Source organism: Simochromis diagramma, unplaced genomic scaffold (assembly GCF_900408965.1).
Source record: "Simochromis diagramma unplaced genomic scaffold, fSimDia1.1 OVJJ01000421.1, whole genome shotgun sequence".
NCBI lineage: Eukaryota > Metazoa > Chordata > Actinopteri > Cichliformes > Cichlidae > Simochromis > Simochromis diagramma.
Window position 1 is genome coordinate 543,445 of NW_024387250.1, and position 23,376 is coordinate 566,820.

At 40.7% G+C, this 23,376-nt stretch overlaps 2 protein-coding genes across 3 annotated transcripts; one reads left to right on the plus strand and one right to left on the minus strand.

Moving 5' to 3' along the window:
* The first annotated feature begins 3,447 nt into the window (after positions 1–3,447).
* slc29a3 (solute carrier family 29 member 3) lies at positions 3,448–13,004 on the plus strand. Its single transcript, XM_040001535.1, has 7 exons — positions 3,448–3,570; positions 4,418–4,581; positions 4,666–5,078; positions 5,515–5,597; positions 8,205–8,431; positions 11,409–11,571; positions 11,910–13,004. Exons 3-7 carry the CDS (start codon positions 4,749–4,751, stop codon positions 12,514–12,516), a joined length of 1,410 nt encoding a protein of 469 aa, XP_039857469.1. The 5' UTR covers positions 3,448–3,570; positions 4,418–4,581; positions 4,666–4,748; the 3' UTR covers positions 12,517–13,004.
* A 651-nt stretch (positions 13,005–13,655) lies between these two features.
* On the minus strand, positions 13,656–21,562 carry LOC120714918 (prosaposin). Of its 2 annotated transcripts, XM_040001528.1 has the most exons (15): positions 21,430–21,562; positions 18,544–18,677; positions 18,273–18,347; positions 18,020–18,145; positions 17,155–17,370; positions 16,932–17,075; positions 16,788–16,844; positions 16,473–16,478; positions 15,810–15,977; positions 15,575–15,667; positions 15,272–15,455; positions 14,933–15,096; positions 14,765–14,845; positions 14,422–14,529; positions 13,656–14,281 (listed from the first exon to the last, which is right to left on the minus strand). In XM_040001528.1, exons 1-15 carry the CDS (start codon positions 21,461–21,463, stop codon positions 14,246–14,248), a joined length of 1,626 nt encoding a protein of 541 aa, XP_039857462.1. In that variant the 5' UTR covers positions 21,464–21,562; the 3' UTR covers positions 13,656–14,245. The 2 variants fall into 2 exon arrangements, with proteins under 2 accessions (XP_039857462.1, XP_039857463.1); XM_040001529.1 differs by lacking the exon at positions 16,473–16,478.
* Positions 21,563–23,376: the final 1,814 nt, after the last annotated feature.

A 23,376-nucleotide genomic window follows, 5' to 3' on the forward strand; every position in this document is an offset into this window, starting at 1 on the left:
ACATGCAGCATTAACTAAACATAATTTTCTCCCTTTTCGCATGATAACAGTCATCGCTGAGCCTACAGCACTTTAAATAAGTGTGTGACCATATGAAGAGCACTTCAGGCGCTGGTGTGAAACATGCACCCAGAACTAGCCTGTCAGTGGTTCCAGTCCAGCCCACTGTGAAGCCATTAATAATTCAGGTTTCCCAATAAAATACACTGCTATTCCTGGTGTGGTGATGCCAGCGCTACTACACTGTCCCTGAACTCTATGGAAAGTTATTATTTTTAAATTCTGGTGAGTGTTTATGGGTTAGTTCCCAAAACACTGTAGATGTGAAGCTTTTGTGTCTGTGCTCTGTAATGCTCGTGTAATGACAGCAGGCTGAATGAATAAAGAGTAATGGGGGTTTGGGGGAGGGGGGTCATCATAACTAGGTTACAGTTGCTTTACTGGTTCACCCTAGTAAAAGATCAAACTGAGCTCTATAGTAATGTGCGAAAGTCTTGAGCCAGCCCTCCATCATTTATTTTTATTTTGCTTCCAAGGAGCCAGACTTTCTTGTCATTTTTAAAGTAAAGTTAAAGTGATCTTGAGCAACAGGCTGTGTGACATCAGCTGCTTTTTCACTCATTTGCAACCCATACGGTAATGTTTTGGTTTCATTTGTTAAGCCTCGCCATATCTCAGCATGGTGTGCGCTGTGTCCTTAAAAGAATTTAAGGGAACTGAACAAGTGGAAGACAAAAAAAAATCTAAACAAAACAAATAAACATTCTCTACAGCAGATGAATAGTATCTGAAAGTAATGAACTGAATACATATCAAAAAAGATCCGGCAAAGACCTGATGCAGGATACCTGAGAGATGTATCTGGCACTCAGTTGATCCATCTACTGGTCACTAAAGCTTCATCAGAAATGGTCTCAGTGGATGGGTGGCTGTCAAGAAAAAGACTGAGGTATGCCAAATTACACAAGAACTGTGCTAAAAGTCTGTGGTAACCGCTCAAGTTATTATCAATATGTATGGAAAAGGTCAGGAGACAAGTACAACAGAGTATCTAAAGCCATCTGTAAAACAGAGTGGAGGCTACATTTCCACCAGTGGTGTTGTGGATCTTGTTAAAAGTCATGGAATTATGAACGCAGAAAAGATTTTGATCCATCACGTGATACTGTCTATAAAGCATCTGATTGACTGTGGATTCATTTTTATAGTATGACAGTGATCCCAAATAGAATGCCAGTACAGTGAAAGAATACCTGGACGGAAAAACGCACAGTGGAACACTATCAGTCATGGATTGGAGCCTGAACATAAAAAATGTTGAAGCAGTGTAGGATCATCTTCACAGGGAACAAAACAAAAGGCAGCGAACATACTAAGAAGAGCTTTGAATATTCTTCAAGAAGCTGGAAGAACTATTCCTGACGACTATTTAAAGAAATTACAAAAAAGCTTTACTAAAAGATTTCAGGCTGTGTTGAAGAATAAAGGTGATCACACCAAATATTAACTTTCAAACTTGTTAGAAGCCTACCTTACTGTGTGTTTTTCTTTATATAATTTATGTTTGTGCACGTTTCAATAAATCGCTGCTTCTCCTCCCTGTTTTGCTCGTGTTTTTCTTCTTACAGGTGTTGGAATTCTTCTATACAAGAGAGGTACACGACGAGACCTGTGGATATGTTGTTCTACAGTGCCCTCTCCAGGCAAATATGGGCTAATGATTTAAGCATTATTTTTTATGCATTTATTTTATTGGAGTAATAAATGTGATATATGCACAAAGCCACAATATTTAACATGACTCCTTTTTTGCAAGAGAGAAAACAATATCAAGAAAAGTTTGAAACTGTACTCCCGTCACATATAGACATAACTGACACTTTTACGTCAGCAAGGAAAGATGACTTTACAACTGAGATCTACATATTGTATTACATTATAATTTGTTAGTTTGATTAAAGAAGCGGCACAAATCAATTACTACACTGCATTACTCTTTCACCATGGCTGTATTCTATATATATATATATAAAACTCAGAAACTAAACACATTTGTTAGATCAAATCCAATTTAAATAATTCCCATCAGTATAGGTTTCATAGCAGTATGCATATTTAAAATATTTGTAAAGGATTTGTCTGCAAAGAAAACTGTTTTTGGGTCACTTGTTAAAATATTTTTTGGTCTATATTAGTAACACACGGCAATGCACGCTCCATATAGAGATGGCTCTACATAGTAAACTCTTCTCTTTTTGCACAATTCAAACATTTTTCACATAGAAATTGCTGCACTTTGTAAAAAACAAAATGAAACCTATTAACAGCAAGGATCACGTAACAGCAGTGTTCACTGTGTCTGAAAATTTGTGAACATGAGACATTTGTTTTCAGTATTTCATTACTTAAACCCGCGCTTTTCATTTAAAAAGGCTGTAGCGGAAAGTGTTTGTCTCTATAGTGACAAGACTTCCGGTTTTTCCTTCCCCACAACCCATTTTAAGATAAGATAAGATAAGATAAGATAAGATAACCTTTATTAGTCCCATGCTTGGGAAATTTGTTTTGTTACAGCAGTGGACAGTGCAAAGTTGCAAAGAAAAATTAGAGAAAATCACTGGAATAAGATATCAATAAGATACTGTACACAATAGGATAGAATAGAATAAAATACAAATGCTATATACAATATGAGTATAATACAACGATGCCAGAAAGAGTATTGCACTTAGTGTTATTGCACATGTGTGGATGTGTGTGTTTGATCAGTTGAAGGCTTTGTTGTGGAGTCTGACAGCAGTAGGGAGGAAAGACCTGGGAAAGCTCCAATGCCAGGCTGGTAGGCAAACTGAAGTGGATTCAGTGATGAGCTCACCAGGCGCCGAAGCTGAGTCAGGACCAGCCGCTCCAGGGTCTTCATCAGGTGGGATGTCAGAGCCACCGGCCGGCTGTTGAGGTCCTTGGGGTGTGAAGTCTTTGCCTTTTCGTTTTGTACATAACTGTTTTGGGGGCAAATAAAATGCAAATAGGGATTAAAACCGCAGAATTAATGATTACCGGTGCTGGAAATACTAGCGCTTGATGCAGTGTTTTGATTTTGTTGCCACTGGTACCCACAAAGCAATGCGCGAAAGTCACGTGGTCTGTCAATCTCTATAGCTGTTGAGGTCCTTGGGGCGTGAAGTCTTTGGCACTGGTACAACACAGGAGGTTTTCCAGAGAAGTGGGACTCTCCCCAGCCTCAGGCTCAGGTTGAAGAGGTGCTCCATCACCTCACACAGTTAGTCTGCGCAGGAAATCCTTTTCAAACATATTTTGAAATGCCTCCGAGTTTTATACATATAAGCGTAACTCGGCGATATTTTATTTTGCCACTTTGTAAAATAATATGGTTTGAATCAGCTAGTGATTGTTTTAAATATTTACGGCTTTAACTTTGAAGATTTTTTTTTTTACCGGAAATGATGTTGTTGTTGTTGTCAGCCCTGGTCAGCTGACCAGAGTTTTTAAGGCGGTCCATTAAGCGCCAAGGAAAGGCAGAAGCAACAGCGAAGGAGTCCACAGAGAAAGGTACATTTAAAATATTTTTACTTGAGCTACAGTTTGTATGGGTCGAGAAGGTTGCTCACGTTTCTTTTTGCACTTAGCTAGCATCTATTGTTAGGTCATGTGTAAGTGTTAACGAATAAAAGACAGCTTTTCGCCATTAACGACCCTTAAAATGAAGAGTGCCAACAAAAGAGTTGAATAATTTTACAATGAACACCGGGAGTCGCAAAAACTGCTGCTAGCAGGATACTTTGTTAAAAGAAGCGGCTCTTTAGTCTGTTTTTACTTACTGTTACTGTTGCTTTTTCGTGGGTAAGCATCACGTGAATATTTGTTCCTCATCAGCACATCACGATTTTAAGATGCAAAGTCAGCTGTGTGCTGTCACGTCAGTCGCCTTTAATGACCCTGCTTTTTGACGTGATAAAGCCGTGCTAGTTTGAACCTGCTTTGTTTCGTTTGTCTGTTCCTGCCTGCGGTGTTCAAACACTCCAGGCAGCTTCTGTTCTGGTCTCATGAGCGGTCCTGCTTGCATCACTTGCCGCTTATTTTTAGCGTCTTTCATGTGATACTTTACTTTTAAGAAAGAGTGGAGACGCTTTATAAAATTGCCGAAAGCCAGTATCATGGTTCAACAAGAACATGCCCTAATATGATAATTGACATAAATGCTGACTTTTCCTTCTGATGGAGCATTTAGTTGTGGGTTCAAATCCGTAGTTGCAGTGGCCCATTAAGATATGGCATTGTCTCCTTTGACAGTCCACAGCAGGTCACGATTGTCTATTTACTGTGAATGTTTACTGACCATACTGTGGTGACAAACACAGGATACTTATATTTTTTTTATTTCTTACATGTTATAAAGAAACAGATGTGGAAGATGCAAGACTACCTCCAACACTGAATTAAATTGATCATGTCAGGTGGCTGATTCACTGGAATTTCTGTCAGCGTCAGTGACCTCTCCAGACTATGGGCTCCGAGCAAACGTGGTTGTCTTTTCCCATCTGTGGACAAGTTCTAATAAAAGTAAGCATTATAATAACAATATAATGTGAGTTCCTCAGTGAACTTGTTTTGTTCTCATATTTTTCTTCTTCTCCTCCTCCACAGCTTTCTGTTTAAAACTTCCTGCATTGGTGCTCTTCACTTTTGCAACCTTCGCTTTGTGAGTGTCCGGCACGCAGTCTGTGGAAATGGATGGTACAGGACCTGTGCACCCCAGTCTTAACTCATCATATCTTCCTAATGCACTTGGTAACCATGATGAATCTGATGAGGAAGACGAAGAGAGCGAAGACCATAGCCTCTCTGCGTCTCTTCTCCCCCAAAATTCCTCACCACCTTTGGCTGTGCGCTACAGTCCAGAGGACTCGTACTATTTGGTGTACATCATTTTCTTTCTGATGGGCATTGGATCCCTGCTGCCTTGGAACTTCTTCATAACAGCTAAACACTACTGGCTCTATAAACTTAGCAACGACACTCATCACAGCGGCAACGAGGAGCAGCATTCAGACCTCAGTGTGAGTGCTTAACAAAGCGTGATATGCATGTTTTTCACAGGAAGAAACACATCTGGGCAATTCTGCATGCTTGTGACATGAAGCTGTTGCAACCCCGTCTGAGATCATATGACTTGCTGTCTTTTTGCATCTCATTGAAATCCATTGCAGCCTGCTCCCAGGCATTGTGGAATTTGTTCTCACTCATGGTGACACTTGTATGCATTAATGTGTAAGAAAAACATAAAGCAAACTGCCATTAAGTCTTGATTAATTTTTGATTTTGCAAGATAAACACTTGGAGGAAATGGCTATTACAGATTTATTTATTCGTTTCACCCTCCCCTTTCACTTCCTTTTTCTTTTGTGTGTCAGATGCCACATGCATCCATAACTCTCTGCTTTTATTCAAGTGAATACTGATTAAAAATGTTTTCTTTTATCTCTCTGTTCACAGGATTACTTTGAAAGTTATCTGTCCATTGCCTCCACTGTGCCCTCTGTGTTGTGTCTGATCCTCAACTACATTTTCGTTAACAGGTTAGCTCCCCACATACACACACACACACACACACACACACACACACACACACACACACACACACACACACACACACACACACACACACACACAGACACAGGTCAGTCCTCTCTGAGAGTTTTCTGTCTTTCACAGTTCAGCCTTGCTGTTCGGTTACTGGATGATTGGACGGTACAATGTCACATTTGTCCTGTCTAGGTTCTTAAAGGACAGGGCAGCGGTGATCTAATTTATGTTGGAACATTTGATCTAGTGTGTCTCTTCACCCTCTCTCTGGATCTTTGTTCAGCTGTGTTTATTATTGGGGTGGATAATTAAAGGCTAGCTGTGTCACATTAGGCCAGACTGCGTGTGTGCGTAATAGTTTATAACATGTTCATTTTCATTCATTCATTTATTCATTTATTTATTCATTTCAGGCACAACAAAATACATATATTGAACATAAAGTGCACAAAACAAAAAACAAAAATTACCTGAAAAGGAGTGGGACGAAGAGAACTTATTAAATCCCACCCCTATACTCACTCATCAACAAAAAACAATAAGCTTCCCACAGCTACGCCCATCGTTACAACCAAACAAACCATCAACAGCCCCGGGCACATGCAAGCATCTCAACGGCAGCTCGCAACAACAATTAGAACCATCATAACTAAATACAGAATATATAATAATTATAAATTGCGTTACCACAGGTAACAGGCAATAATAACTACATAGTGACAAACACACATACATATACATACATACATATATATCTACACACACATATACATACATACATACATACGCACACACTTTTTTTTTTTTTTTTTTTTTTTTTTTTTTGGAATCCATACCAGCAATGGTAAGAGAACAGACATTACAGAGCACACTAAAAACCATCATTGAGTATACTGTGACCAGACCAACTGTTTGTAGAGGAATTTAAATCTATGAATATTTTTGCATTGTTTCAGTTGTAAACTCAGACTGTTCCAGATTTTCACACCACATACAGACACACAAAAACCTTTACGGGTTGTTCGAGTTCTGGGTAATTTGAATTCCCCGAAGCCTCTCACATTATAAACCCTTTCTCGAATTTCAAATATAATTTGTAAATTTGTAGGTAGAAGTTTATTAAAGGCTTTGTATAAGATTATAGATGTATTGTAATTAACCAGATCCTGGAATTTAAGTAACTTTGCCTGAAGAAAGAGTTTGTGAGTATGATCTAGATAACCAGCCTTGTGAATAATACGCAGCGCTCGTTTCTGTACTGTGACTAATGGATTAGTTGTATTTTTATATGTGTTTCCCCACACTTCCACACAATATGTAAGATATGGAAGAACCAGGGTACAGTACAGAGTACGAAGTGCATCTTTATCAAGGTATGGTTTCACTTTGTTCAAAACTGCGAGGCTTCTGGAAATTTTGGTTTTTATGTGTCTGACGTGGGGTTTAAACAACACAACAAAAGAAAAAAAAAAAAAAAAAAAAAAAGTAAACCCATTGTGAACGGTCAAATGAGGATACATGTGACTTTTGCATCACTTTCAGCCTCTACACACATTTCTCAGGGAGATGGGTCACTTGACCAGAGGGTTTTACCATGGTAGCCTTGTGGATGGGTTCTGATGAATGGGGCCTTTTTGAGAGAACCTCAAATTTGGGGTGAAATCTGGTCAAGTGCAGTTGCCTTTCTCCCTTGTTCTCTTTGTCGTTTACTTCCAACTCTGATGGTTTCTCCTGCTCATGAACTTGAAGACAGTTACAGTGCTGTGGAAAAGCATTTTTCCCTTCCTGATTTCTTGGGGGTTTTTGGTTGTTTTTTTTTGTTTTTTTTGTTTTGGCATATTCATCACATTTACATGTTTCAGATCATCAATATTAGTTTTTACATTCTCATTTCATTTCAACCCCTACACAGTTTCTCAGGGCGATGCATCTCTTGACCAAGGAGGAAACCACTGCTGGCCAAAAACAACACGAAGGCTCGTCTCACATTTTGCCAAAAAACATCTTGAAATCTTTTGTGAACTAACTAGACAAAAGTTGAACTTTTTGGAAGGTTTCAGTCCCGCTACATCTGACATTAAACTAACACAGCATTTCATGAAAATAACAACATATCAACAGTCAAACAGTGTAGTGTGATGGTCTCTGGTTGCTTTAGGACCTGGACAGTTTGTTGTAATTGTTGAGACCATGAATTTTTCTCTCCACCTGTAACTGGAAAATGTCTGGTAACTAGTTCAGTCCTGAAGCTCAGGCTCACTTGAGTTATGTAGCAGGACATTGATCCGAAGCACACTAGCAATTAAGTTTTTTGTTTTTTTTTGTTTATGTTATTTTCCTTTAATTAATATAATAATCATTTACAAACTGTAATATGGATCTTCTTTGATTATCTTTGGACTAATATTAAAATTTTGTTGATCTGAAACATATAAGTGTCATATATGCCCCAAAGAGCTAAAAGACTGGGCTGTTAGAGCGCTGTATGAAGGAAAATGTAAAAGCTGATTTGACATCCATGTTTACTTTTGTAAACCCAATTATGTTAACAGAGCTCAAAGATCTTTCTGCCTAATCCCAGTATGTGTTTGTGTGCATAGGGTGTCTTCAAGAATCCGAATCCTATCATCGCTGTTTGTGATCCTGTTTGTGTTCGCGGTGACCACAGCGCTGGTGAAGGTGGACACGTCAAACTACAGGATGGGATTCTTAGTCGTCACTCTGGTCAGTGTGGCCGTAGTCAGCGGAGCCTCCAACATCTTCTATGGTAGCATTTTCGGGATCAGTGGCCACTTTCCCATGAGGATCTCTCAGGCCCTCATATCAGGTAGAGATCTTATTCAAGTCAAGTTAGAGATGTCTTTTGTTGACACTGGTGTCTTTTATTAAAGTGCATGCTCACAAATATTTTCTCATGTTTTCAAATCCTGATTATGTGCTGCTTCATGAAGATGATTTCACTGTATGTAGTAACTTCTTACGTCACATTGTACGAGTATAGTTTCAGTTTTCAGTTTTATTTGTCATATGCAAGTTAGCACAGGGTCAACATTGCAATGAAATGTGTTTGACGAGCAGCAGTCACTCAGCAGCATGGTGCAGTAGAAGAAAATATAATAAAATAAAATAAATAGAAAAATAGTAAAGAGCAAAATATTAGAGAGATGTGGTAAAAGAGGAAAGATGACTAAATATATGTACACTAGTGATTAAATAAGAATCTTGAAAAGAAATATGACGGGGGGCAGATGGGATATTGCACAGGAATGAGCAGCAGAAAATTACAGTATTGCACTTTTTAAATATAAATATCAATAACAATAAAGTGGAGTGACCAGTGCAGATTAAACAGAGTACTTGTGAAGCTGCAGGGTAGCTTCTGAGTGCGTCCTGTGGACTGTGTTGTGTGTGTTTAAGTGTTGTGGTTGAGGTGTCGTATGGCTTGGTGGTAAAAACTGTTTTTAAGTCTTGTAGTCCGAGCAGACAGACTCCTGTAACGTCTGCCAGATGGTAACAAGGAGAACAGCTGATGTGCTGGGTGGCTGTGGTCCTTGATGATGTTGTGTGCTTTACGGAGGCATCGCTGGAGGTAAATGTCCTGAATGGCAGGAAGCCTCGTGGCAGTTATGTGCTTTGCTGCCTTCACCACCCTCTGTAGTGATTTACGGCTGCTGGCAGAGCAGCTTCCGTACCAAACTGTGAGGCAGCTCGTCAGCAAGCTCTCAATTGCACACCTGTAGAAATTTGAGGTGATTCATGCCAAACTTCCTCAGCCTCCTCAGGAAGTAAAGCCGCTGGCGAGCTTTCCTGACAGCAGTGTCTGTGTGAAGGGTCCAGGAGAAGTCCTCGGTGATGTTGACTCCAAGGAATTTGAAGCTGCTGACCCTTTCGACCTTGACACCGTTGATGTGGATGGGCTGGTGTTCCCTGACTGGCCGTTTCCGGTAGTCCACTATCATCTCTCTAGTTTTGCTGATGTTGAGAGTCAGGTTATTTTCCAGACACCACTCGTACAGTGCCATCACCTCCTCTCTATAGGCCGTCTCGTCGTTGTCTGTGATGAGGCCTATGATGGTTGTGTCATCCGCAAACTTGATGATGATGTTGGACTCGTGTTTAGCAACACAGCCGTGTGTGAACAGGGACTATAGGAGGGGGCTAAGCACACAACCCTGTGGCGTACCTGTGTTCAGGATGAGTGATGAGGAGGTGTGCTTACCAACTCCCACCACCTGGGGCCTGGTTTGTGAGGAAGTTTAGAATCCATCTGCAGGTTGGTGTTCCCAGCCCAAGGTCGACGAGCTTCGTGGCAAGTTTTGAGGGGATGATGGTGTTAAATGCCGAGCTGTAGTCGATGAAGAGCATCCTTGCATATGTATTCCCTTTTTCCAGGTGAGTGAGGGTGGTGTGCGTTGCCAGGGTGATTGCATCCTCTGTGGCTCTGTTTGTCCAATAGGCAAACTGAAGAGGGTCCAGTGTGTCAGGGAGGGTGGAGCAGATGTGACCTTTGACCAGCCGCTCCAGGCACTTCATGATGACGGATGTCAGTGCAACAGGACGGTAGTCATTCAGACAGGAGACCACTGATTTTTTGGGAACGGGAATTATGGTGGATGCTTTGAGGGACGTGGGGACCACTGACTGCCTCGGGGAGAGGTTGAAGATGTTGGTGAACACCTCTGCCAGCTCGTCTGCACACACTCTTGAGTAGCCGGCCTGGGATGCTGTCCAGTCCTGGAGCTTTGTGAGGATTGACCTTTTTAAAGGTCCATCTCACAGCTTCTGTTTTCAGAGTTAACGTTGCTGCCTCACTGTCCTCCTGAGGGTAGAGGATCTGCTCTCTGTTGTCTGCGTCAAAACGAGCATAGAAGTTGTTAAGCTCGTCTGCGAGAGATGCAGTGGGCTGAACACTGCCTGTGTTGTCCTTCTTGTAGTCAGTGATGCAGCGCAGTCCATTCCACAGTCGCCTGGTGTCAAAGCTGTGGTAGCTGGACTCCATTTTGTTCCTGTAGTCCTTTCTGGCCTTTTTTATGGACTTTCAGAGGTCGTACATGGCTGCTTTATATGCATCAGCATCCCCGGAGTTAAAGGCAGAGGTCCGCACTTTTAGCTTGGCGCGAACGTCTTTATTTACCCAGGGTTTCTGATTTGGATATATGCGGACAGTGGTTTTTGTGATGGTATCATCCATGCACTTTCCAATATATCCAGTGACAGAGTCTGTGAGTTCACTGATGTTGCCATCAGCTGCATCCACAAATATCTGCCAGTCAGTTGTCTCAAAGCAGTCCTGCAGGACCTCCTCAGCCTCACTGTCCCATTTGTAAATAACCCTGGAAGCTGGTTTTTCCTGTTTCAGTCTTTGTCTGTATGCAGGCAGCAGCAGTATGGAACAATGGTCTGCCTTACCAAAAGCTGAGTGGGGAAGGGGTTTGTAGCACTCTTTGAATGGAGTGTAACAATGGTCCAATGTTTGATCACCTCTTGTGGGAAAGGAGATGTGCTGATAGTATTTGGGGAGAACCTTCTTCATGTTGGCTCTGTTGAAGTCTCCCAGAACCCTTATAGTAAAGATGGCCCCAAATTTTTGGGCCCCTTTTTATTATATAACACACTGAATTAAGAATTTGGGATGCTGGGATGCTGGGATCACTGCCTCTCTTTCTCATTTCCTTTCAGCCTGCTTTCTAATAAAGCTTATAACATTTAAAAAGAAAACAAACAAACAATCAATTTAAAGAGGCAACAATGCAAGACTTTTATCTACTGCACAATACTTAAACCAAGCTCCTTTTCTGCTTCAGGTCAGGCTATGGGAGGTACACTGAGTGCTTTAGCCTCAATAGCGGACCTAGCCATAGCTAAAGATGTGACAAACAGCGCTCTGGTCTATTTCCTCACGGCGGATGTCTTCATTCTGCTTTGCATCATCACATATTTGCTGTTGCCCAGGCTGGCATATTCAAGGTCAGTAGTTCTGGTTTCCATGTGGTTAAATACACCACCAACCACATCTGTATTTTGAATGTACAAATGTGCTCTTGTGTAGTTTATATCATTATTTGTGATTTCACCTGAACCAGTGTTCGTGTCATACACAGGGTGGGTTTAAAAACCCCTCAAAACAATTATAATAAATTAAGATCTGGAATGGGTTCTAAATTAACCTGTGCCAGTCATTTTCTGCATATTGTATTTTTAGTTAATGCATTAAATGCATGTGAAATAAATGTATTTAATGATGAAGCAACTATAAATCAATAATAATAATGAACCTGTTCCAATTCACCATTTTTATTCTTTAGACACTACATGGCATGCAGTAGTCCAGGTGGGATGAGCGAGGATGAAGGTGCTGGAAACAAAACCCCACCTTTGCGACCCATCCTTAAGAAGATTTGGCTGCTCGGACTGAGTGTCTTCTATGTCTTTTCTGTCTCCATCATGGTATTCCCTGCTGTATCCTCAGGAATACAGTCTGTTAACAAGGATAGTGGCAGCCCCTGGACAACCACTTACTTTGTGCCTCTTAGCTGTTTCCTCCTGTACAACGTAGCAGATTTATGTGGCAGGATGGCCACAGCCTGGCTGCAGGTCCCTGGTCCCACAAGTAAAGTCCTGCCTGTGCTGGTGCTGTGTCGCTCCGTTATGGTACCACTCCTCATGCTCTGTAACTACCAGCCAAGGGATCACCTCCTTACGGTAGTGTTCAATCATGATGCGTATCCGGTGCTCTTTAACTGCCTGCTGGGTCTCTCTAATGGCTACTTAGGCACACTGCCAATGATCTACGGCCCAAAGGTGGTACATCGAGAGCTGGCAGAGGCCACAGGAGTGATCATGTCTTTCTTTCTCGCTCTGGGACTGGCTGTTGGATCTGCATTGTCTGTGCTCATCGTGCACTATATCTGATCAGGCTGGTGCACAGTAACCTGGTCATGTTCAGGTGAATCAGAACTGCAGCATGCACCAGTAAAGTCAGGTATCTGCTCAGGGGGAGTTGCCAATAAGCTTTTCACTTGACCAACATGCCTTAATTTCTTTATACCTCGCATTAATATGTTTACATTTATGAAGTGATTTGTAATCACTGCTGTCTATAAGAAACAGATTTAAAAAAATTTAAAAATCAGATGACAATTTTGGAGTACTCAGTAAATTGTAAAAATGATATTTACTTTTTTTTTTTTTTTTTTTTTTTTTTAAATAAGGCTTTGGGTGAAAATATTTCAAACATGTGGCTTGATCCTGTCTACCTGCTATAAACCTCGACACATCTTGATGAACAGTTTAAAAAACAAATCTACATGCTGTGGTTTGCCTTACTTCTCAACATGTCTTGCTGTACTACATTACTACTGGCTGTATTGATGGACAACAAATAAAACTCTGGGAGGGGTTTTGTGTGAGGATCATTAGTTTTTAATACAAGTACACCATTGTCTTGTCAGAGACAGTTCCATACTTTCCTTGCAGCTTCTTTAATCTGAGTCTCTAGCATTTTTTTCAGGTTGCAGCAGACAGCACACAAAGCTTTAGAGCAGAGCTGATCGAGTGCAGCAGCAAAGAATAGGCCCAGCAAAGACTCAAACACCCACTGGATGGTGTGTATATTGGACTTTATTTGTATTGCTATGACGTTTTACACATTTTCCTACTAATAAATACTATTTTTTTTTATCATGTAGAAAAACAGACTGAAATTGGACTCTTAAAGATATCTCAGCAATTAAATGTGTGAGCATCTTTTTACAGGTTCAGTCCACACAACACCATCTAATAATCAGAAGGTTGGTGTTTTCATCCCTAGCTGCTCCAGTCTGCATGCCAAATTTCCTTGGGCAAGATACTAAATGTCACTTTGATGGGTGGATCCACTGGAGTGTGAACATTAGAAAGCATTAAAAGTAAAGGACTTGTATAAATGAGGAATGCTGTGTGAAGATTTGGGTGCTAAGGCTGAGTAGAAAAGCGCTATACAAGAACCAGTCCTTTCACCATAGTAAGTTTGAGGGAAATTCCAGTCACAATACAAGGAAAAAAACAAACAATAGATTGGGAATCGCTTTATTTGTTAAAAAGTTTGCACTGTAACAATTACCTCAGCGTTTCAAGCAGACATTTAATTCTGAGAAGTTTAGTGCATTAGAAGCACAGATTTACAAACAGTTAAAGAGTGAACTCAAATTACACTCTGATTAACCTCCAGTGTCAGCTCATAAAAACAAATCTCTACAAAATATGTTTCAGAGAAATTTATTACTGCAGATTTACAGATAAACTAATGAACTGAATCATTTGTATTTGCAAAAAGTACTACCATAGAGAAGAAAGCAAATGTGAAAATTGTGTTCTTATTTTCACCTCTCCCAGTAAAAGAAAAACCAAGTGCAACTCAAACGATGCCAATTTGAAAAAGCAGACAGTGAAGCAATTGTGTGCCACTATACATGTAATTACTCCCCCCTGCCCAATAATCCAATACTTTGTTGGAGGGGGAAAAGAAGAAAACACTAGTCCCTTTCCACCATAACATCATTTAAAATATCAAAGTTAATTTAAACACAAAAATTAACAGTGGGATGCAGCACTAGAGTATTTCTGTTTAATTCCCTACAGGTCAGTTTGTATGGGTCGTCCTCTATACCCACACATGGCGTTGGCAATGAGCCACGGCCTGAAAGACAAAAACAAGTGGTTGAGAGATGTATTAGAGTAAGGTTGAGCTTAAACAGTTTACAATCAGTTCCAGTGGCATTTTGACACCAAATGGTTAATAAGATACCCAAAAATATGTTCAAATTTCAAACTACTCACGTTGCACTGTTGTGCGGTCTCCATGTTCTTGCACCAGAATGAAGGTCCCCAGCTGCACCGCTCTGTCCCCAGCAGTCTGGGTGCAGCACCAGGGCAAGCTCCCAATTTCTAGAACACACACAAATAAACCTCAGATGTTAAAAACTAAGCTGCAGGTATGCAGTTTAAGCCATAACAATCTCATTTACTGCTAATGACCAAAAATGTATACATTTCAGCATTCGATGTAAGCTGTATGGTTTTTGGAGTTAAAAACATTCCTATTTCAGCATTTAATCATTTAAAGTCCAGTGAAACATACTACCAGTTAACTTTATCATTTTGAAATAAGTAATCCTTTTACCATGCACACAAAGTCTGGGTCAAGCATCTCGAGCAGCAGCTGGACAAGAATTGGCTCATACTGTTGGACCAACTGGTCACACTGTTGACAAACCACAGTTAAAATGTAAGGGTGTCACATGAGGACAGGTAAAAGAGTTCAACAAGATTAATTAGCACATCTACTCACCTCAGTCTTGTAAGAGTCAGGCAGAAAGTTGCATACTTTTCTCACAGCTTCCTCAATCTCAGCCTCTGTTGCATTCTTCTCCAGGATGCCGTCGATGTAACTGACTGCAGCTTTACACACCTCACAGTAGCCTCCGACCTTAAAGCGGGGCTTGTCAAGTGCAACTGTGAAACAGTTTTAGGAGTGATTATCCATCCATGTATTTAAATGCTTAGCCCTGCAACAGCCTGGCAATCTGTCCAGCGCTGCCTCTTGCCTTAGGGTAGCTAGGATAGGCTCCAGCTAGCTAAAGCACAATGTACATCTGCATAGAGTGTGCTCTGAAGACTAAGAACTTACCAACATATGCACGTCCTTGACCATTGCAAAGTCCCAGCACTGTGCAGACAGTTTTGGGATCAGCCTCCTGCACAAGCAGATCAATGATAGCCTGACCATATGTCTCAATCAGATCCTTGCACTGGGAACTCAAAGAGGAGGGCAGGATTGAGCACACTTGCTCCACAGCGTGAATAATCTCCTCCTGCACAGGACAGACAGGTTAATCGGTCAGCAGAGCAAACCACACCAGTATTATGTTGGCAGCAGTTTGTAGCTTATTTTTATGATCATACTGGACATATTAAGTGTTACACAGCCCACCTCTGTAGAATGTTGCTGCACCATGCTCTCCAACTGTTTCATCACATACTCGCAGATTGTACAGGTTGGGGAATCACGAACACGGACCATGGGCTGGACACAGGGTATGGCTCATTAGCATGTGCAATATACTGCTATACGACCAATCTTTAATTATCTTTTTTTTTTTAAACTAAAATAAATATCAAATACAAAAATCAAGATTAACCACCGTACACTATCCAACATACTATACCTTGCCAGACGTTTCTGCAGCAGAGTCTACCTTAGTGGCAGGGAAAAGCTTGGCGGCAGGGAAAACCTTGGCAGCGGGCACCGTCTTAGCGGCCTGAAGTGTCATCATGGGAATGGATTTCTTCATTCCAGCACAAAAGCCAGCAAAGGCACAGATTTCTCTGGGTTGCTGAGGAAGGAAGCAACACAATTACTCAAGATTAAAAGCCAAAGTTTTTGTTTTGTTTTTGTAAGTAATTTAAAGTAAAATTTCATGCTGATAGCATAAAAATTCCACATTGCCACCCATGCAATATGCAGGAGTTTTTATGCACATACACCTACTACATCTTTGTTTTACCAGCACACACACTGCAACACACACACACTCATGGTGACACAAACTGTCATTTCAGGTGCAGCATGAAGAACCAGGAAAGACCGGTGCAGCTCATAGCTGACTTGATTCTTTAAACTAACATAACCTAGGCACATATCACAAGAACCAAGTAAAGTGCATGCTCTGACTGTGGCCCTACTCCATAGTGTTCAAACAGGCACCAAAGTGTCAGGTCATTAACCAAACAAGCCCAGTGTTCAAAAAAAAGTATAATTAGACCATCATTCGCACATGTCTCAAGAGCTAAGGGTTAAAAGGCTACAGGCTGAACACAGAATGACCTACCTGTTCCTGGGGAGCAGCATACAAAACCCAGAGTAGGAGAAAACAGAGCAAAAAGACATGAATGGAGAGGAGAAAAGTAACAAAGGAACACAGGCGAAAACAAACAAAGTAAGAAGATAAAATTTGAAAGGAGAACAAGCGAACATGACCAAATTTAAGTCAGCAGGCCAGGTGGTGCTGTTCTACAAAAATGTCTTGCTGCATTTGCTTCTAAGCTTAAGTACTACAATGAAATAACTATTAAAGCCACATTGTAGCTTCAAAAAGTCAAACAGAAGGTTAAAGCACATCATCAAAGGGAACCAGAAGACTCACCATAGACATGAGCTGCTGAACAACCAGGGTTCCATACTGGCTAACATATTGCTTACACTGCAAAGACAGAAGTATAGGTATTAGAAAAGCTTTGTTTTTCTCCCTCCTGGGTGTGGTGAAGAAACCCACACGTGGGATATTTACCTGGTCAGCCAAGCCTGGCCCCAGCATATCACACTGCTTCTCAATATTCTCAATGAGAGAGTCGATAAATGAAGAATTGGCTTTGGCCTCTGCCTGAGCATCAGTCAGCAGTTTGATGCAGTCCTCGCACACTGTATCACTTTCCTACAAGGAAGACAGGCAAGTTTCAGTGCCAAATAAAGAGTACACTTAACAGCAGGTGTTGAGGACATTTCAAGCTTACCTGCTTTGGAGACTCTTGTTTGGGAGCCTCCTCTTTGGGGTTCTCCAGAGGATAAAGGAGCCCGGGCACATTGAAGAGGAAGGGAGACACTTGCTGGGAAAGGTCAACTTGAGGTATTTCATTGGACAAGAGCTGCTGCTGGGCCTGAACCTTAGCCAGGGCTGCCTGCTGTGACTGACAGAGTCCCATGGCTCCGCACACCACGCCAGGATCATCCTAATAAACACAACTTCATATTACTTTCAATACCTTCCCCATTTTAAACTCCCTTTGACCAAAACACTTTGCTTCCACACACATTAGCCTAAAGAGAAGTGAAATCCTTTAAGTTGACCGTGCTTAAAAAAAAGAAAAGAAAAGAAAAAAGTCTGCATTTCCTGTGCGAACAAACTGGTTTAGTAAATACTAAATGGATTCTCCTTTCCCCCCCAAGAATGCTGTAGCAGGTGTGCGTTAAGACAACTATACTAAATGCTCCTAGTCATGGGTTTAGTATTGCACAATGACTACTCTGTTCCCATTTAGAGTTAAAACTCATTTCCCCATCAATAGCCCTTTTTAAGCTGGGTGCACGCTGGTCACACAACCACTTCTGTTTCCCTTTTGAAAGAAATAACAGATGGGGTATTTACTTACAGTCTTAATAAGAGCAGAATGATGAATGCACAGACAAAGCAAACGATGTTTAAAAGAATCTATGGGTTATATTTGAAAGCATTCAATATGGTTCAAAATGTAAACCTTATGACAGTATAACTCTAAGGCAAACTCAATAATGAATGTTTTTTTTGTCCAAATGCTAAAAGCCCGGATGGCCGCCTATATTTAAAGTGAAAGGTTGCACAAACAGATTCAAGAAGCTCACCAGTTCTCCCTTGATGATTCCCATGAGAATGGGGAAGTAGTCATCCACCCTCTCTTTGCACTCTTTACTCAAATCTTGATCAGGGATGAGCTGGCAGGCCTTCTCCAGGTACCCTAGGATCTCAGCCTGCAGTCACAGAAATATGCAAATACCAATGTTTAAATCTTAGTGTGGTTGCAGGAAACTTACTTTAAAAAAAAAAAAAAAAAAAAAAAAAAAAAACCCACACAAGTTGTGGATCTTTTGGCCTTACCTCAGTGGCATTCTCCTTCAGTACTTGCCCAACCACAGTCAGAACCTCTTTACACAGCTCACATGGCACAGATTTCTGAAACCAGAGTTTTGAGTGTGTAAATAAAAAGCTGCTAAAAAAAAAAAAAAAAAATGTTTTAAGTAAACCAAAGATCCCAATACAAAAAAAATAAATTCATGTTTGCCTAACTACACATTTCAATGTAGGAGAAAGCAGAACAGAACAGTTTGCCATTTGGGGAATTAAAAAAAAATATATACAGGTCACTCACCATCTGGGGCTTGTTCCACACATTCTGCTGGCAGTGAGTCACAGCTCCACACAGAGATGCAGTTTTCACATTGTTACACCAGTAGGGGGGGCCACGAGCACACTGCTCAGTGCCCAGCAGAGGAGTTGCCACCGCTGTGAAGAGGACAAAGAGTCATGCTTTGACAGACAATTTATACTTTTGTGTTAAATCATCACCTCAAACCAAGGAATACTGATGATAGTAGCAACATGAGTGCTCACGAATGTAATGAAATTCCTGGACGGAGATAACTTTAGCTATCAGAATGGACGTGAGGGAATGTACAAAGAAGTAGAAGAACTTGAGGGACAAATATATTTGCCTCTGTGGTGGGAGGATAAAAATATGACTACAATAAAGAGTGGGGACTCTGGGGCAAAAAAAAAAAAAAAAAAAAAGGAAATATATTATATTTGGTGTCAGCCATGACACCAAATATAAGACTAGGACAACCTCTGACAGGCAACAGTGTCAGACACCACTTACATAGGTTACATCTTAAACCTTTACAGAGATTCACTGCAGAAATCTAAAGCAGCAGTTACAGAGAGATCAAAAAGCAATCTCATAACAAAACCATATTCCTCGGCAAGTTCACCACTGCTTTATATGACAGCAATGGAAACCGATACATTTGTTTTTCAGGGTTGTCATTTTCTTCTTTTAGGTTACACTTCAACTATGTTTAAAGTTTTAAAATAGGCTAAACTAGCTCGATCAGACCAAAAATACAAAGTATGACTTTATCAAGCAGGACTTCATACCACAGAAAGGAAATTCAAGGCCAACTTCCTCAACTGAAAGTATGATTTCAATAAGACACTGCCCTGCGGGTTTAATTTTAAACAACTCTGTAAAGATGACTGACAAAAGGTCAGCTGTTAACCATGTCGGCTGAGTTCTAAGAGGTTTTTCAGAAAGTAGTGAGGGGTTTTTTGGTGTCGTTTTTTTGTCTTGCGTTTCTATGTTTTGTCTGTGTTTCAGCACCCTTGTCTCTCTATACTAATAAAGCTCACTTAAAACCAAGATAATTTACAAATCACTGAGGATTGTGGGTACCCAGCTATACTTTGCTAAGGTTTATGACCATTAATGGGGGGGGCTAAAACCCTATTAGCATGTCTATCTCTGGCATGACCATATCGGGGGAATTTAATTGCTCACTCGTGCATCACAATTGCAGAAGTAGGAATCGGGGGAGGTGGGTGAGGGGTTGTGTGTATAGCTCAATGCAAAAGAGAAGCCTTTTACTGTTTTTCATGTTTGCTGAAGTGAAAAAGTGATGCAGGAAGGCATGTTTTGCATGCAGTGTTTCCTGTTTTGCCTATTAATGGTTTTGAAATGAAGATCCAAACTATCTGCATGTCACAAAACCTACATTTGAAAAAAATGTGACAAACTAAAAGTAAGCTTACACTCACTGATTATTGGATTTCAAGGCCAGTGAGCAGACTTGAGTGATAACGGCAAAGAATGAGCAACGAAGGACAGGCTGAACCAACAAACCTTCAATCACCAGCTACAGTGTATGCAGGGTCACATGCTTTTTATACAAAATCTCAAGCTGTTCTGACGCAGACAATAGTAGGAACTGCCTGTTCTGCATTTTATGGCAAGAAAAAGTTTTACAGTAAGTCAACAAATTCTGTGTGACCTAAAAGCCTACATTTGGGTTTCTATAAAGTCAAGAAAAAAAAAAAGAAAGAAAACAAAACAACAGAAAAACACTTGAGGTGAGTAATCACGATCACATGACCCAGTAAAGCACAACAGGCTTTAAGCAGGATTCAGATTGGATTTTGCAATATCAGCATGTAATCTGCAGTATAAACCTGTTTAATGAGACAGGCTACACAGTTTTTGTGATCCAAACCACCAACTATCAGCAGAAAGTACATGACACATGTTAAACAATATGACTAAGCCCAAAACATGTGACATGCGGGAGTAGGAATGCCAATGCAGGAATGTGGATGTAAAACACTGAAGTTAGGTTTCACCCAGAAATCCAGGTGAAACTAAGCAGTAACTACACAAAGCACAGAAGTCTGTGTGTGAATAAAACAGCCCTGCCAATGGTCTGTAAGGAAACCAGGCTTCTGTCATGATAGTCCATAGCCCAAATGGCACATTTGGTTTCATTGCAGAAATAAACGGTTGGTATTGGTGACACAGTTTTATCACAATATAAGGATAAACCCATGAACACGACTCAAAGTGAAGCACAAGTATAGGTCCCGTTCCAAAATCCCCTAAAAGAAACAAAGACTGAAAAGAAAGTTTCAAATTCAACATTTCGGTGTGGGTGAAACGAAAGTGTTGCTTTAGTAGATCAAACGTAAACTCCCCCTTCAACATTACCAGTAGTCAACAAAGCACCAGGTACTGTACATAGCCTGGGCTAAACAGGGGTCTACAACAGTTAACTGACTGATCAGTTTTTTATTGTAGTGTTCTACCATATTTATACACGTAAACGCTACTTTTAGGTAACTGATGTAGCAACGTTAGTTAGCGAAAATAGCTAGTTAGCATTAGCTGAAAAGCTTGAGTTAGCACAGCTAAGGCCAACGGTAAAACAATAAACTTCAAAGTCACGCGGTTAAGATTCACTTGACATCGCTTTAAATATGTCGATAAAACTTGTAGAATATTATATACTGAAAACAAAATCCCAGGTTACTTTATTAACAAATAAATAAAAAATAATTCCCGCTATACGCTTCCGCCTATTGATGTTAAAACGCACATAGTTACACAACCAAAAAGCTTGTTTTTATAGACCGACATCTGTCGAAATCAGGTCACCTATAGTGTTAAAAAACGCGCACACACACATTATTTGTCTACTTCTGTTAATACTACCTGAGGACACCAAAAGAAGAGTTAGGAGCAGCATGACTGCGCTGTTTTCCGATCCCTGTGTTTGTGTTGGTTGTCGGGGAGGTTTGACTGGAGAAGGGCGAGCACTGCAATGCAGAGCGCGAGGGTGTTGATGCCTTTATGGTTCACGGTCAGCTGATCGAAACATGTGACTCTCAGCCTACCGTCATAGTACCTCGAAACGCCGATTGGGGGGGTTGTTTTGTTTTGTTGTTGTTTTTAATTCAAACACACTTGTGAGCAACCAGAACTTTTGACTAAACAGATTTTTAAGTAGTTGTAATATTTGTACAGATATCTAGGGGAAATGCATAGTTTCTACAGTGAGGGCTCCGTGGTGGGCCAAGAAAGTAGTCAACAATTTTTAGTTAATAAAGAATTTGAAGTTGAAAGTTAATCAAATAAATACATTTAGTTTTCATTGTTGAAATGTGGACAGAATATCAAGTAATCAAAATGTATGCATTTAAATTCTACATAAGAATTCCCCTCTTACCCCTATGGGCGGGCCTATCGTTCAAGCTTTGGTCCTCTAGCAAAGGTCTGGGAGCTTGAGGGTCTTGCGCTCTTCTGGACGGAGATCTTGGATGTTGTTCCTGGAATCTGCTGGAGCCACTCGCCTAGCTTGCGTGTCACTGCACCGAGCACTCCGATTACCACTGGGGTCACTGTTATCTTCATCCTCCACATCCTCTCGAGCTCTTGTCTGAGCCCTTCGTACTTCTCCAGCTTCTCATATTCCTTCTTCCCGATGTTGCTGTCATTAGGTAAAACTACATCTATCACTGTAGCCATCTTCTTCTGCTTGTCTAACACTGCAATGTCTGGTTGGTTAGCCATCACCAGTTTGTATCTGGAAGTCCCACAGCATCTTGGCTTGGTCATTCTCAACCACCCTAGTGGGTGTGTCCCATCTTGACCTCAGCACTTCCATGCCATACTCGGCACAGATGTTCCTGTATACAATGTCAGCCACTTGGTTATGGTGTTCCATGTATGCCCAGCCTGCTAGCATCTTACAGTCTATAATTATGTGCTATTACTTTTTTGTTTATTATATTTATATTATACAGTTGGATGCAAAAGTTTGGGCAACCTTGTTAATAGTCATTATTTTGCTGTATAAATCGTTGGTTGTTACAATAAAAATGTCAGTTAAATATATCATAAAGGAGACACACACAGTGATATCTTATTAGTGAAATGACGTTTATTGGATTTACAGAAAGTGTGCAATAATTGTTTAAACAAAATCAGGCAGGTGCATAAATTTGGGCACTGTTGTCATTTTATTGATTCCAAAACCTTTAGAACTAATCATTGGAACTCAAATTGGCTTGGTAAGCTCAGTGACCCCTGACCTACATACACAGGTGAATCCAATAATGAGAACGAGTATTTAAGGGGGTCAATTTTAAGTTTCCCTCCTCTTTTAATTTTCTCTGAAGAGTAGCAACATGGGGGTCTCAAAACGACTCTCAAATGACCTGAAGACAAAGCTTGTTCACCATCATGGTTCAGGGTAAGGATACAGAAAGCTGTCTCAGAGATTTAAGCTGTCTGTTTCAACAGTTTGGAACATATTGAGAAAATGGAAGACCACAGGCTCAGTTCAAGTTAAGGCTCGAAGTGGCAGACCAAGAAAAATCTCGGATAGACAGAAGCAACGAATGGTGAGAACAGTCAGTCAACCCACAGACCAGCACCAAAGACCTACAACAGCATCTTGCAGCAGATGGAGTCACTGTGCTTCGTTCAACCATTCGGCGTACTTTACACAAGAAGATGCTGTATGCTAGTGTGATGCAGAGGAAGCCTTTTCTCCGCCCACAGCACAAACAGAGCCACTTGAGGTATGCTAAAGCACATTTGAACAAGCCAGCTTCATTCTGGAATAAGGTGCTGTGGACTGATGAAAGTAAAATTGAG